This window comes from Cyanistes caeruleus, chromosome 4 (genome assembly GCF_971803275.1).
Source record: "Cyanistes caeruleus chromosome 4, bCyaCae1.hap1.1, whole genome shotgun sequence".
Classification (NCBI taxonomy): domain Eukaryota; kingdom Metazoa; phylum Chordata; class Aves; order Passeriformes; family Paridae; genus Cyanistes; species Cyanistes caeruleus.
In genome coordinates this window covers 35,710,428-35,723,555 of record NC_141704.1, presented here as the reverse complement: position 1 = coordinate 35,723,555, position 13,128 = coordinate 35,710,428, and the positions used below count along the sequence as shown (strand labels likewise).

Below are 13,128 nucleotides of genomic sequence, written 5' to 3'. Positions count from 1 at the left end.
TTTAATATTCTTTCAATTATGTTTTTCATTCTAAGAAATAAAAAGAACCTTATAAGAAGAAAAATCATGATATTGAAGCCTTTTTCTGGAATCCAAAGGAATTCTCTTTTAAAGTCTTTCATTTAATAAATTTTCAGAGTTTCAGGGAGAAGGTAATTCCTGTTCCACTGGAAGTTTTCAGGTCCTTCTCACTGATTTTTTTTCTTCCTTTAGATCTGCGTGGTGATTGCTGCTGTTTTTGGCATTGTTATTTACCGTGTTGTGACTGTCAGCACTTTTGCTGCCTTTAAGTGGGCTTTAATCAGGAATAACTCTCAGGTTGCAACTACAGGGACTGCAGTGTGCATCAACTTTTGCATCATCATGCTACTGAATGTGGTGAGTAAAATTAACATATCCAAAGTTATACCTAAGCCACAGGAGCAGTAGATATCTCAGTCAGTAGACAACCAAATGCCTTCACTTCCTTTTTCAGCTGGAATAGAGTGTCTTCCTAAGGCAGATGTGGAATTATTGGTTAGGGACATCATTCACTACTTGTATAAAGTGCAATTCCAAATCCAAAATATTATTTTAAGTATGTTTGAATATTCTGAAAATATTTTAGGGAGACATGATCGTACCCCTGCTTTATCCTCTGCCACTTCTTTCCCTTTTAGATGTTCGCAGTTTTCAGTCCACTTCATTAATATTCTTCTTTTTTTGATTTTATTTTTTAATATAGTGACAAAGCTAAGTTCTTATTTACACTATTTTCAGCAAATCCAATTTCGGTTTTCATGGTAGTTTTCCAATGAGAATATGCATATACAGGCTTAATTTCCATAAGCAGGACTCTCTTGAGCTGAAAGCTTCACAAGGCTTGAGCAGACACGGTATGCTCTAGAGCTGCCCCTAGCCTTTGCCAGCATGCAGCAGAGACATGGTCTGGGTGCACTGCAGTGGGGCTGGCTGCTGGCAGGTTATTGTCATGAGCTGCTTTGAAACCAGACTTGGGACAAAGACAAAAATGGAATTTCTGTGTGGCAGCAGTCCCAGTAAGACAGTATAGCATAGATTAGATGGGGAATGATTTTCCTCCTTCCACTGAGATGCTGATACTCCTGTATATTGCTCTGACAGCAATGTGTCTGCTCTTTGTTGCTCTTGGCAAGAGGTGCATGGCCTTTCACTATCAGATTTTTGTCAGCTGACATTATAAGAATGCCTTTTAGGGGGAAGGAGGGCTCAACCTACAAACCAGCTGGGTATGGGAGCCAGGATGGCGTATCTCTACCTACTCAATAGCAAGTATCTTCTGCAAACAGCTTGTTAGGCTTCACTGCAGGAGATCTGCTGATTTATTTCCAAGGGAAAAGATGAGCTATTATTTCAGGTCTGCTCATTTCCAAGGCTGGCTTGGAGACTTCTTTCTTTCCTATCCAATGTCCAAGCATAAAAAATTCTTTTTGAATTCTTTTTGAAATTCTTTTTTATATGGCAGGAAATTCCAAGAGTCTTTGCTGCAGGACTTTGCTTCTTCCTTTGGCATAGGCAAGACTGTATCAGTGACTAAGACAGTCTGCCTAGGACTGTTGTTTTTCCTATGTTTTCCCTTAGGTGGGACTACAGGCTGAGAAAGGGCAGAAAGGAAGAAGCTGGTTTACTGTCTGTGATTGTACTGAGGACTCTCCTCTTTTATGTTATTTTTATTTTATTGGGTTTTTTCTCCAGTTTTGGGGTGTTTCCTTTAGTCCACCTAGAACACGCAATAAACATTATAGAAAAAAAAAAGAAAACTATATATATCTATGCCAATACAACATCCATTTTCAAGCTCTCAGAGTAAGTCATTGTATATGCAGTGAAGCAGCAACAAAGAAACGCCACACAAATTAAATTTTTTCATTCTCAAAGAGTTTTACAGCTCAGAGATTTTTCTTTTAAATAATTGAAGATTGCTTGAAGGTGCCTTTTGAGAAACTTTGTTTTATTTCCTAAAATAATGAAATAAGTGGAGGACTGCAAAGATGGATTTCTTAAGCCTCAAACTCATCACCATTCAATAAACACCACAACCTTAGATCTGGATATAGCTCATGGAAGAAAAAGATCCACAAAATATGAAACTGCAGGAGTTTTTCAAAGGAAGGTTTTAGGAACATAATCCCTTGCTTCCCATGATGGATTAATGTAGTTTACTGAAGGGCAATAGTGGGATTTCTTTTGGGAGAATTAAAATCCCCAGAAGCAATTCGGGTAGTTGAATCCTGCATGAACTGTGACTCAAAGAAAGTGTCAGAAGAGCAAGAAAAGATACAGTAATAAAACCAGAAGGGACCAAGATGTGTATAGCAGTAGAGAATTCACTGCTAGAAGCCTTGAAAGCCAGCAGTGATTCTGATACAAGCTGACAGCCTCTGAAAGCATCAGGGGAAAGGTCCAGAACACAAGTAAATTCCAGACCAGACATTCTGAGTTATGTCACTAGGTACCAATTCTGGCATATCCTCAAAATGACCCTCAAGCACAATGTCTCCCAGATAATCTTGCAGCCTGACCTGTAAACAATCACTAGCTTTACCTAGGCTATGTAAAACTAAGTAAATTTCAGTAATATTTCCCATGGAAAATGCAGTGATAAACTATAGTAGCAGATAATTAGATCCAAATATTGTTAAGAGAATCTCTAGCACAGTTCTGTTGTTCCAAATGGAATAGCAACAAATTGAAGTTTTGATAAACCCGTCTGTAGAGCAGTGAACATTTGTAAAAAAACTACACTCCCTGCTGGGATCAAGATATAAATGACTCAGACATTTAGCACATTTACAGTTGCCCTTAAGAGATGCTTTTAAACCCATAAGAAACTACCTTTTTCATTACTTGAAACAAAACCATTTACTCCAAAGGCACTGGAAAGCTATTCTAAGCATGAAGTGGTTGTTAATGTGGATGAGAGATTTCAGGATGACTTCAGTTCTTAAGCAGGCAGTTTGATCTGTAAACAGTACATAATTCAATTTAAGCAAGAGATTCTAAGGATAACTGCAAATAAAAAGAAACACTGCTGATATGCACTGTAGGAGTAAGTAAACACTTGAGCCTGAAATATGAGAAGCTTTGTATTGCTGTAGGCATCAGTGAGAGTTAAGTACATTTAGCAATTTGTAGAAACAGGCTAATTTGAAGCAAATGGAAATCATAGCATTAATTTATTCTAATACTGATGGTGTTGATGATGCAGGTAATAGGTTCAAAACTCCCTTGCAAATACTGATTGTGAAAACCCTCCAAGTTAGTTTAGTAATCTTTATGAAGTTTGGAGTCTCCTGGAGAGTTTGAGAGCATGGTACCTGAAAGTGCAGAAAGTACCACTTAGGATTTAGAAAAATGACACTGGCTCAGAGTAAAGAAGTATGTCTGGTGGTGGGGATTACTAAAGATTTTCTCTGAAGTAACCCTGTCCCCCCTGTGTCTTTCATTTCAGTACCAAAGTGCCAAACCAAACCAAAAAGCCCCAAATAACCAACATACCATAGCAAAGTCTTCTAGGGTGATTTTTTTTCTTGTGAGGTGATTGCTCCACAAGTAACTAAAACAAAATCTCAGTTGTGCTATTGTTTCTGCTTTTCTTTTTTGAAAAGTTCTCTCACCCTTTTTCACTCTGTGTGTAAAATAGGGACAGTGACAGCATTTCTTCTCCATATATTCTGGATGAGCATTAGATATGAAAACTTTTCTTGTTTGATTATATCATTACTGTATCATTATGTAGTTTTATTGTTATTATCAGAACATCACAGAAATCATCTGTGTGTCAGATTTAACACATTCTCTCCCTAGAAAGCAGTTCTATATTTTTGAACCAGCCATGTAACTAAGAGGCTGTTTCTTCTCTGTTACAGCTGTATGAAAAGGTTGCTCTTTTCCTGACAAATTTAGGTAAGTAATGTTAAATATAAAATTGAATAATATTGTACTGATTTATTGGTCCATGCACCATGATAAAATTCAAAATGTCTGCATAAATATGAAAAATCTTAACTAATTTACAATCTATAGGAATAAATATTTTTCTTAGGTTTCTAATAAGAATGTATATAAACTTAACTACTGTGCCATTTAACCAGTGGTGACAACAATCATCCACCCTTGTTCTTGTTTCAACCACCTACCATCTAAGAATGTAAACAAATTGTTTACAATAAATAAATGTAAATTTTTTACCTTGGAGGTAAAGGCATGAGTTTTCAGACTCAGCACTCACAGCCTCCAGGGTTTGCAAACATGGAAAAGGGGAGTAACTTCTGGAAAACAAATTCATAGCTTGAAACTAATGTGCTGGTTTGCTATCAAACATTTGCCTTTAGGAAGGGCAGTAAGGAGGAAAAATGACTATGTGAATCATCAACTCTACCTACACCTAAACTATATGATGTTCTAAATTTCAGTAATCCTTTCAGCTCACTCATAAAGGCAGTCTTTATGCTAGAGCAAGGAAACCTGTTTTCTAAAGAGAGTATCTACCACCAGTTGGGTAGCAATAGGCTATCATCCATATATCCATGGCTCAGAGAGGATCTCTGGAGATCCTGGTATATTTGGAAGATTGTCACAGTTGGTGGCAATTGGCGTGGGCTCCTTAGAGTCAGTAAGCCTGAAGTGAGACCATGGCTGAAGGCCTATTAAGCAAACCATATTATTGCACCTATACGAGTGGTTTGAGGAGGTTATTTAGTGCTCCAGGAAAACTGTGTACATTGATGATGTTCAGTACATTATTTTGGACCAGATGGACAGATTTTGATGTTTGGATGCTCAAACAGCTGATTTTAGCTATTCTCAGGGCTTTTCTACATCCCAGAAGCCGTTGGTAACGTGTTCAAAATGTATCTGCACACAATAGAATTTTATTCCTTTGATTCTTAGTAAACTGAGAGTCCTCATTTGTATCTGTAGTTTTAAAATATTTTTGCTATCCTATATCAATGAAGAAGATATCTGCTAGCCACAGCTGAGAAATACAACTTTCAAGTTTGTGAGTTGTGCAAGCTATGTCCTGACAGCCTGGGGACAGTGATATATATATTCTAGAGACCTTGAAGCTTGATTACTTTCTGTTAGGTTGCCATCAAGGTAGGACTGTTTTTTCCAGAAAGCACTTGTATGAAAATTCAGCGGGTCAAGTTTTTTTGATCCTGTTCAGACCATTTTGTGATTTTTACTCTGGTGGCCTGAGGAACTGATTTGATCTGAATTATCTTTATCAGTGTAATAAGCTTAAAGTAGAACTGGCAGTAAAAAAAATTGAGGGCATTGAGGATGTCCTTCTTCAGCTTTTACATGACCTTCTCATATCTGTGCTCCTCCAGGGCATCACCATTGGCTCTGATGGGCATGCAACCAAAGCTTCAGCTGCAGTGGCCTTGTTATGGTCAAACATATCCTTCCTGCAGACTGGCATCCAAGTAAAGAGAATCAAGTTAATTGCTTTTTCTGTTCTTACAGTACTTTACTGGAGGCTGTTTTGGAAGCAGTATATGAGTACTATCATTATGATACTCAGAATCACCATTAGTAGCTGCACTTCTCTGATTACTCCTGCTCACAGCAATGGTCAGCTAACAACAAGCTCCTGCCAGCTGGAAAGTAGTTCCAGAATATGGTACTGGTGTGTTGGCATGGACATTGTTTTGTTAACTTCTGTCTTGATATTCCTTGAGATGGAGAATAAAGGAACAGTACCCAAAGGCAATGATATGTCTTTCCCTTTGCAGTTTGCCTTAGCCCATCCACTGGAAATTATATTTTCTTGGTTTTCTGTGGTGAGTTCCCTGGGACAAGGAAGGGGAGTCATGCAGTGGCACTCCATTGGGCATGTGGGAAAATCCATGAAACAGAATTACCAGAAGGATTTTCTTCAGTTCAGTGTGGCATCTCTAAGAAAAATAGCTTTGGTGGAGTGGCAATGTCATTATGGTAGGGTACAGAAAAAAAATCCAAGAGAAGAGCCTGTAAAGGCCACTTCAATACAGGAGAGATGTTTAATATACGCATTACCTCAACTCCTTTCTTACAGTCACATGGGAACATACATACACAGACATCAGAACAGATTTCTAAGTCTCTACAAGCTCACTTGCTGAGTGCTGCTTCTGGATACAATTTCTTCTGCCAGGTTATAATTTGAAAACAGCAGGCAAATTTGCAAATGCATTGCCAGCTCTTACAGGTGTGTGCAGCCCTTGTGCCAAGGGAAATGGATAATCTGAATAAGCCTCTGAAACTCTGATAATTTTCTTCACAGAGCAGCCTCGCACCGAATCGGAGTGGGAGAACAGCTTCACTCTGAAAATGTTTCTTTTTCAGTTTGTCAATCTGAACAGCTCTACCTTTTATATAGCATTCTTCCTTGGAAGGTAGGATTGATGTCTGCACGCTCATATGTGCAAAATGAAGTAGAGAGAAGAAATAAAATTGTTTGTAATGAAACAAAATGGACCATATTATTACACATGTCAAAATGCAAATTCCATACTAGCAAAGCAGAACAGATTGCAGTTTTATACTCCTTTCAAAAGCCCAGAAAAAGATGCAGTTTTCATTTGCTGTCACCACATGGTCTCAATATTAACTTAACAATTTCACTGTTGGAAACAGATGCATCTCACAGTACTATATCTGCAGGTCATTTCACTCTGTTTTTATGTGTGCTATTTGTACATATAAATACAGGATAGGATAGGATAGGATAGGATAGTTCAGTTGGAAGAGACCTGCTCTTATTACATGATCTGAACTATTATGAGTGAGTTACGAGCTATCATTTCTGGGAGGTTTCCACATATATATTTATTATATATGTTTATTGTGTATTTTATATATATGTATCTGTGTATATCTATGTATCTATCTAAATATATATTATTTGTGTATCTTTTTCTGTCAGTCTCCTAAAATAAAGACCGTTTTAGCAGAGAAGGTTTGAATAGTAGAATCCATTAGTATGGATTATATTCATATGGGAATAATTTTGGGGGAAAATATGGGAGAACAGTTAGAAAATTATGGGTTTTAATGAAAACTAAAATTTTCACTGATTTCACAGGAAGGCAGACATCACAGAGCATTTTATGGTGTAAGGAAATGGACTGGCAGTTGAAAGCCATTTTCCAAACTGACATGAGCAGTTTGTTGATTATCCAACAGCAGAGTATTGGTATTGAAACGAAACTGAAAGCAAACATATCTATACTCCTTCATGGGGATTATTCCAGGAATACCCATAAAACTTTTTACAGCATATAATCCTTTATAGTTATACCAGTCACATTAAGATAACACCAGATTAAAATAAGTGTGAGCTTTCTTTTACTACTGTGAACAGACTGCTTACACAACATAGCTGAAACATATTCCTGTGTTGAAGATTTACAGGACACCCTGGTGCCTACTTAAGGCTGATAAACCGGTGGAGGCTGGAAGAGGTGAGTGCTCGATAACTGCACGCGGATTTATCTGCTGCCCACAGACGCCGTGAACGCAAGCAGAGGCAGACACATAAATCTGCCCAGGCATTTTTGAGAGTGTTATTGGGTTTTCAGTTGCTGTCTAACTCCACACTGTTGACACTGCCGTCTGCTACAAAAGCATCTACATATTGAGATATATATTCCCTTTGCAGTGCTAGCAGTTCCAGTGTTTGCAACACACTCGAAGAGTGGTATCAGATGGTTTAAAGATTACTCACATATTTACATTGGAAATATTTTATCCTTGGAATGAATTAAACTCAAATACTAATCTGACAACTTTTTGCTTCCAAAAAAGTCCTTTCTTCTCAGCTTTTCTAACCTTGTGGGCTAGAGAGCTAAAATAATATAGTAACAAATTAAAAATCCAGACACATAAAATGTATGTGAAATTTGACCAAAACAACCAAATGAACTTCCCGAACAAGCTGCTGGCATAATGTCCCATGTCTATAAAATCAAATTAATATGAAAAGCAATGAGAGTTTGGCTTTGCAAGTTTCTCAAGGACCAATGCCATTTTATTTATTTTGTTTTAATAAATACATTCAGAATTCAAAGCCCATTTGACAGTTATGGGAGGTGAGCAGCAGCAGTTTCTGGACCAGTCATTTACTTTCCAGTGCTGCTATGGGCACACTGAAATCCTGTGGTTTCTTTCCTGCTTCATAGTTGAATAATTGAAACAACTTTGCAGATAAATGGCAAATGGTAAGTAGAAAATGCCTGCCAGCTTGAATTTTCAAACACTTCGGGATATATAAATATTTTGGTTAATAAAGACCATTCAAATATTAGCAAAAGAAACAAACAAAAAAAAAAAAAAAAAAGGATTTGAGTGCAAACAAAAGCATCTTAATTTTTTAGAAAATTCTGTTCATTCAAGGGAAGAATACTTGGAAAATGGGAAGACAGAGCGTTGCTTAATATCCCTCCAAAATCTGGCTGAGGCTGAGCTGACCTCAGAACTTGCTTCTGTCAAAGTAAAACAGTTCTGCTCTTCCTTTGAGTCCTCTCCCTGAGGCTTGTACCTTCCTTTTCCTCTGTATTGGTTCTCACCTGTCCAGCCCTGTGAGCAGCCTGTTCAGTCCCTTGTATCAGCAGTAAACTTCCTTTTTCTGGCTGAATTACTCTTCTGATGATTCAGTGTGCTGATTCATTTCACAGAGGGATCAGAGAACAGGGAAAGAACCTCATCTCTGTGCAGGAGCAGTGATGGAAGGAGAAACAGGTTTGTGAGGAAAAAGAAAAATTAGGTGTTACAGGTTGCGTCAGTTGCTGGTGGAAGCTACTCTTAGTAATCCCTTTTTAGCTTTTCACAGAGAAAAAAATGAATAATACTAATAATTTTTAAAAGTCTAATTAAAAAAGTCTTGACTTTATTGACTGTATCTGTGTTAGGTCTTATTAGAACTAACCTGCCTTAGAATACCATGTCCATATTTCCAATATTTCTCTCTTCACCTGTTGAATTTAGCCAAGTCTAAGACATTTAGTAACACTAGTCCAGTGTCCATGGGCACGCTCAGACCCCAGTTTACACATTATTGATCTTATGGTTGTAACATTGCTGCTACTTCATTAACAGGGCACCTGTCTCTCTCAGGATATTTTCATTCATGTGACCAATTCCTAAAAACAGGAGGATGATGATCTAGTGATAATGACAGAGAAGTCAAACAAACAAACAAAGAAACCACACCACAAAAAGAAAAAAAAAACAAAACCAAGCAAAAAACCCCCTAACAACCTGTCACCCCATTAATCTAAAAAGGTGCTAAATTAGGTCAACAGAAACCTCAGCAGTGACCCAAGCTCTGAGAGCTGGATAAAGCAATATGTATAAGAAATTAATGTTTTATTTTATTCCAAGTCATAACTAATTTTTCTCCCTAGAAGTTAAAAATAAATAATTCAAGTTCTGTGACAGTGATTTTTTTGACTTATCTGTAATACCCAAAATTTAAAAATACAGCTTGAACTACACTGTTTGGATCTGCAAAGCCAATTTCACAGTGTTGTTTGAGAGTAGAAAGCTTTAGATCCCTTTCTGTTTTTTCCAATAGTAGGCATAAAATTCCCTAAATTTTTACTAGCTGAACATCTCTCCCAAAAACAGCACCACAGCTTCAACATCTGGAGCCTCTGCTAAAGCAAGCAAGCACTCAACAAGAAACACTAAGAATTGTTACTCAGCAGTTAGAGATTTTTAGTTCTTCAAGAAGAGAATAGCTTTGCATGATCTACTCAGTCATAGATGTTAAACAGTACCCAATTAACAGTTCCAGGTCTATCCTCTAGGCATAAAGTGTTTGCTTTATGTGCAGCCAGGAGGAATTTTCTCTTGATTCTTTGACTTTGCAGTCACTCTCCCCAAAAGCTGTTGAAATCAATAGAAAAACTTGGTAGCCTTTGCCCCTGCTCTGCCCACAGCAGAGCAGCAGGTTAGAAACACGTATGTGAAAACTGCATTGGTTTCAGCTGACTCTGACCTCTGCAGAAAATTGGGTGATTAGCTTAAAATGCTGACAGTATGACACAGTGTCATCTGTTCCCATGAGTTTACACTTCTTTAAAAAATAAGGAGAATGCATTCAGTTTCCTTTTAGTAAATGAATGATCCAGCATCATTTATGGCCCTTAAGAAACACTTTAAAACTCAGTATTATTCCTGCTTAACATTTTGTTTCTTTTTTTTTCTGTAGTGCCACCCTAGTGGATGCCTTATTGACCTCTGCATGCAAATGGGTATTATAATGGTGTTAAAGCAGACATGGAATAATTTCATGGAATTGGGATATCCGTAAGTAAATACAATACCTATGCTTCTGTAGGTCACAGAATACTAAAGCTGATGCTTTCCTTATCGCCAGTTAATAAAAGTAAGATGCAGTAGCCATTACAACAGCAAATTCCCCCCCAGGATACAGAACTCCAGATATATAGATGATGTTTGGGGCTCTTTTCCACACTGGACACAGTTTGCAAAAGTGAAAGTGTAATATTAAAATATCAACAAATATCAGTATTAGTTAATATTAAAATATTAGCAAATAAGTAATACATGGGAAATACTTGATATTGTTAAATTGTATTCTGTGTTCTAAAATTTCTTAAAAACAACTATGTGACCACTGTGTTGCTTACATGAAAAACATTGCACGTGTCATTTCTTAGCTATACTAACAAGTTCTACATTCAGTTTCTTTTTGGGTGATGAAAGATGCCTGAAAAAGCAGGTATGAGATAGAAAAAATGCACTACTGGCACATGCACTCTGAAAGATAGAAAAATGTACTGACTAGTAAGTAGACAAGTTCCCTTGTGATCTTCAAGGTAACATGAAGCTGTGCCCTAGCTAAAAGGTTGGCAAATATTCATCTCCAACTGGTTCATTCCTAATTGATTAGTATTTAATGAGCATGTTTAATATGTTTAATATAGGTTTAATAAGATCAGTGTAGTTGATCTTACTAGAGACAGTGTGGATGGTCATCAAGGGAAATTAGCAAGTGTGAAAATCTAAGAGAGAGCTGACATTGCCAGAAGGCTTGCCCTTGCAAAGTTCAGAGGGATTTGGGCCTAGCACTCCTTGCCAGTGTTTTGCAGCTATTAGGGCTGCAGGGATTCGTTGGGATGGGCAGGAGGGAACAGTAGCAGCAGTATTGATCCTTCTCTTTCCATCCCCTACCTCTTGTCAGTTTTCATTAGAACTCTCTGCTTTCTAGCAATACAGGTCCTGAAACTTAACAAAGAGCACAGAAAAGAAATAAAAGGATGGTGACTGATAGAGATAGGAGGAGATTGTTTAAGAACGAGTGGTTTAATAGGAATAAACTGCTTCAGGTGAAGTGAATCTTCACTTCAGAGTCACAAGGAAAATCACAACATAATAGACACAGTTACAACATTCAAATGCTTCAGCTTACTCTGATGAGAGATGTGTTTGCTCTTCAGACCCTTCAGTCCACCTTCTAGCCCTGAAATGCTGAAAGCAGGTGTATTTCCTTTAGTGTGAAAAACACCTTTCTGCTAAGAGCTTGGCGGCAGGCAACACAATGTGGATGGCCAGAGGACTTGGAGGCAACCCTGCAACCTGTAGCTGAATTTACTGGAACTGCACTCAGTTGCACCTACACTTCTTTAAGGAAGACAGGAAAAGCTGTAACCTTTCTGATAAATTACGAAAATGGAAAAATAATCTCTAAGATTCAAGAAAACAAGCAGCTATCTAAACTCTTATCCAAATCCAATGACTATTTGCAATCCCTTTGCACCATTCACTGACCAGGCCAGGCCCCTGTGAGGGCAAGAAGTGAAGCATGGTCAGGAAAAAGGACTGAATTATTTGAGTGATCTATAACATTTTTTCTTACTGAGACAAAGTGGCTAACCTCAGCTTCAGAGAAAATCTCAGTCACTGTGGTTTGGGCTTTTTCTTTGCTCTCTATACTAACTCTTAACTAGTGTCCTTTGTTGACCAAACCAGTGCACCTCCCTGAAAAGGTGATTATTTCAGAGGTGAGAATTCATTAACTTTTCTCTCACTGCCTTTTGCAGTGACCTTACACATGCATTTCTTTGGGAACAGCATTTTCCCCCTGATGTCCAGTACAGGTCTCTCTTTTCTTGGGATGGTGGTAGCTCACATGTCAGCCATCCATCTCTCAGCCACCCTGTGCTGTCTGTAGTTCAGAGGCATTTCTTTCTGCCTCTTTCTCCTCTGAGTGTTTGGCTGCAGACACCATTCAGGATTGCTTTTTCCCTTCCAGGATTTCCCAGAGAATGCTACCCAGTAGAGCCATGCAGAAATGCCAGGTCACACACACAGGAAAGAATCAAGCAGCATTAGCACTCTTTATTTACTGAGCTCAGCTGTCTCCACACAGCATTGCATTCTGCCACATAAACAGACCCTGAAGTGATTTGCCATTCTGTGCAGAGAAAAAGTAAATAAATAATGAAGCTATGTCCAAATCCTTTTACCATTTTAACAAATCTAGGCTGGGATTACAGTGCATCAGCTGTATCTGTTTTCTGTGTCATCAGCCACATGTATTACTAATGCTCTATCTTCTTGTACATTGGGCAATGAATTTTGCAAGACATGTTGTACCCACTTAACCTCTTCCAATTCTGTGATAAATAGCCATTAATATTCTTTGCTTTGTTTCTTTAATTTAATTTAAAATGTAGGCTAATTCAAAACTGGTGGACCAGGAGAAAACTACGGCAAGAGTATGGCACACAGGGAAAAACAAGCTTCCCACAGTGGGAAAAGGACTATAATCTGCAGCCTATGAATGCTTATGGACTCTTTGATGAATACCTAGAAATGAGTATGGCTCTAACCTTCATTCTCTCTCTTTCACTAGATTTTAATGTTGTTGCTTTTTTTGTTGATGTGGGCTGGTGAATTCTTTTTATTATCACTATATGAAGCTAAGGAGACTGCAGAAAGGTTTTCATTCTCACAGGTCAGGTGAGGAATGGGAGTAGGTTTTTAAGAACCAAACCAATGTAGTTAAGCACACTGCTGATGGTTTGCTAACCTCCCATCTATGAAATATCCCCATTCTGGATTTATTTTTCCAAACCAGAGCCCAGTTCCTTA

The 13,128-nt window shown here is 37.9% G+C and overlaps 1 protein-coding gene across 6 annotated transcripts in view; it reads left to right on the top strand.

Annotated features, from left to right (window-relative positions):
• The window catches only part of ANO4 (anoctamin 4), a 177,982-nt gene that overhangs the window by 150,796 nt on the left and 14,058 nt on the right, over positions 1-13,128 (top strand). For all 6 annotated transcript variants that reach the window (XM_086885809.1, XM_086885810.1, XM_086885808.1 and 3 more), the window contains 6 exons: positions 214-378; positions 3,888-3,924; positions 6,290-6,401; positions 7,412-7,469; positions 10,220-10,317; positions 12,711-12,853. In XM_086885809.1, the coding sequence (XP_086741935.1) occupies positions 214-378; positions 3,888-3,924; positions 6,290-6,401; positions 7,412-7,469; positions 10,220-10,317; positions 12,711-12,853 (613 nt within the window). The remainder of the gene's footprint in view (positions 1-213; positions 379-3,887; positions 3,925-6,289; positions 6,402-7,411; positions 7,470-10,219; positions 10,318-12,710; positions 12,854-13,128) is intronic.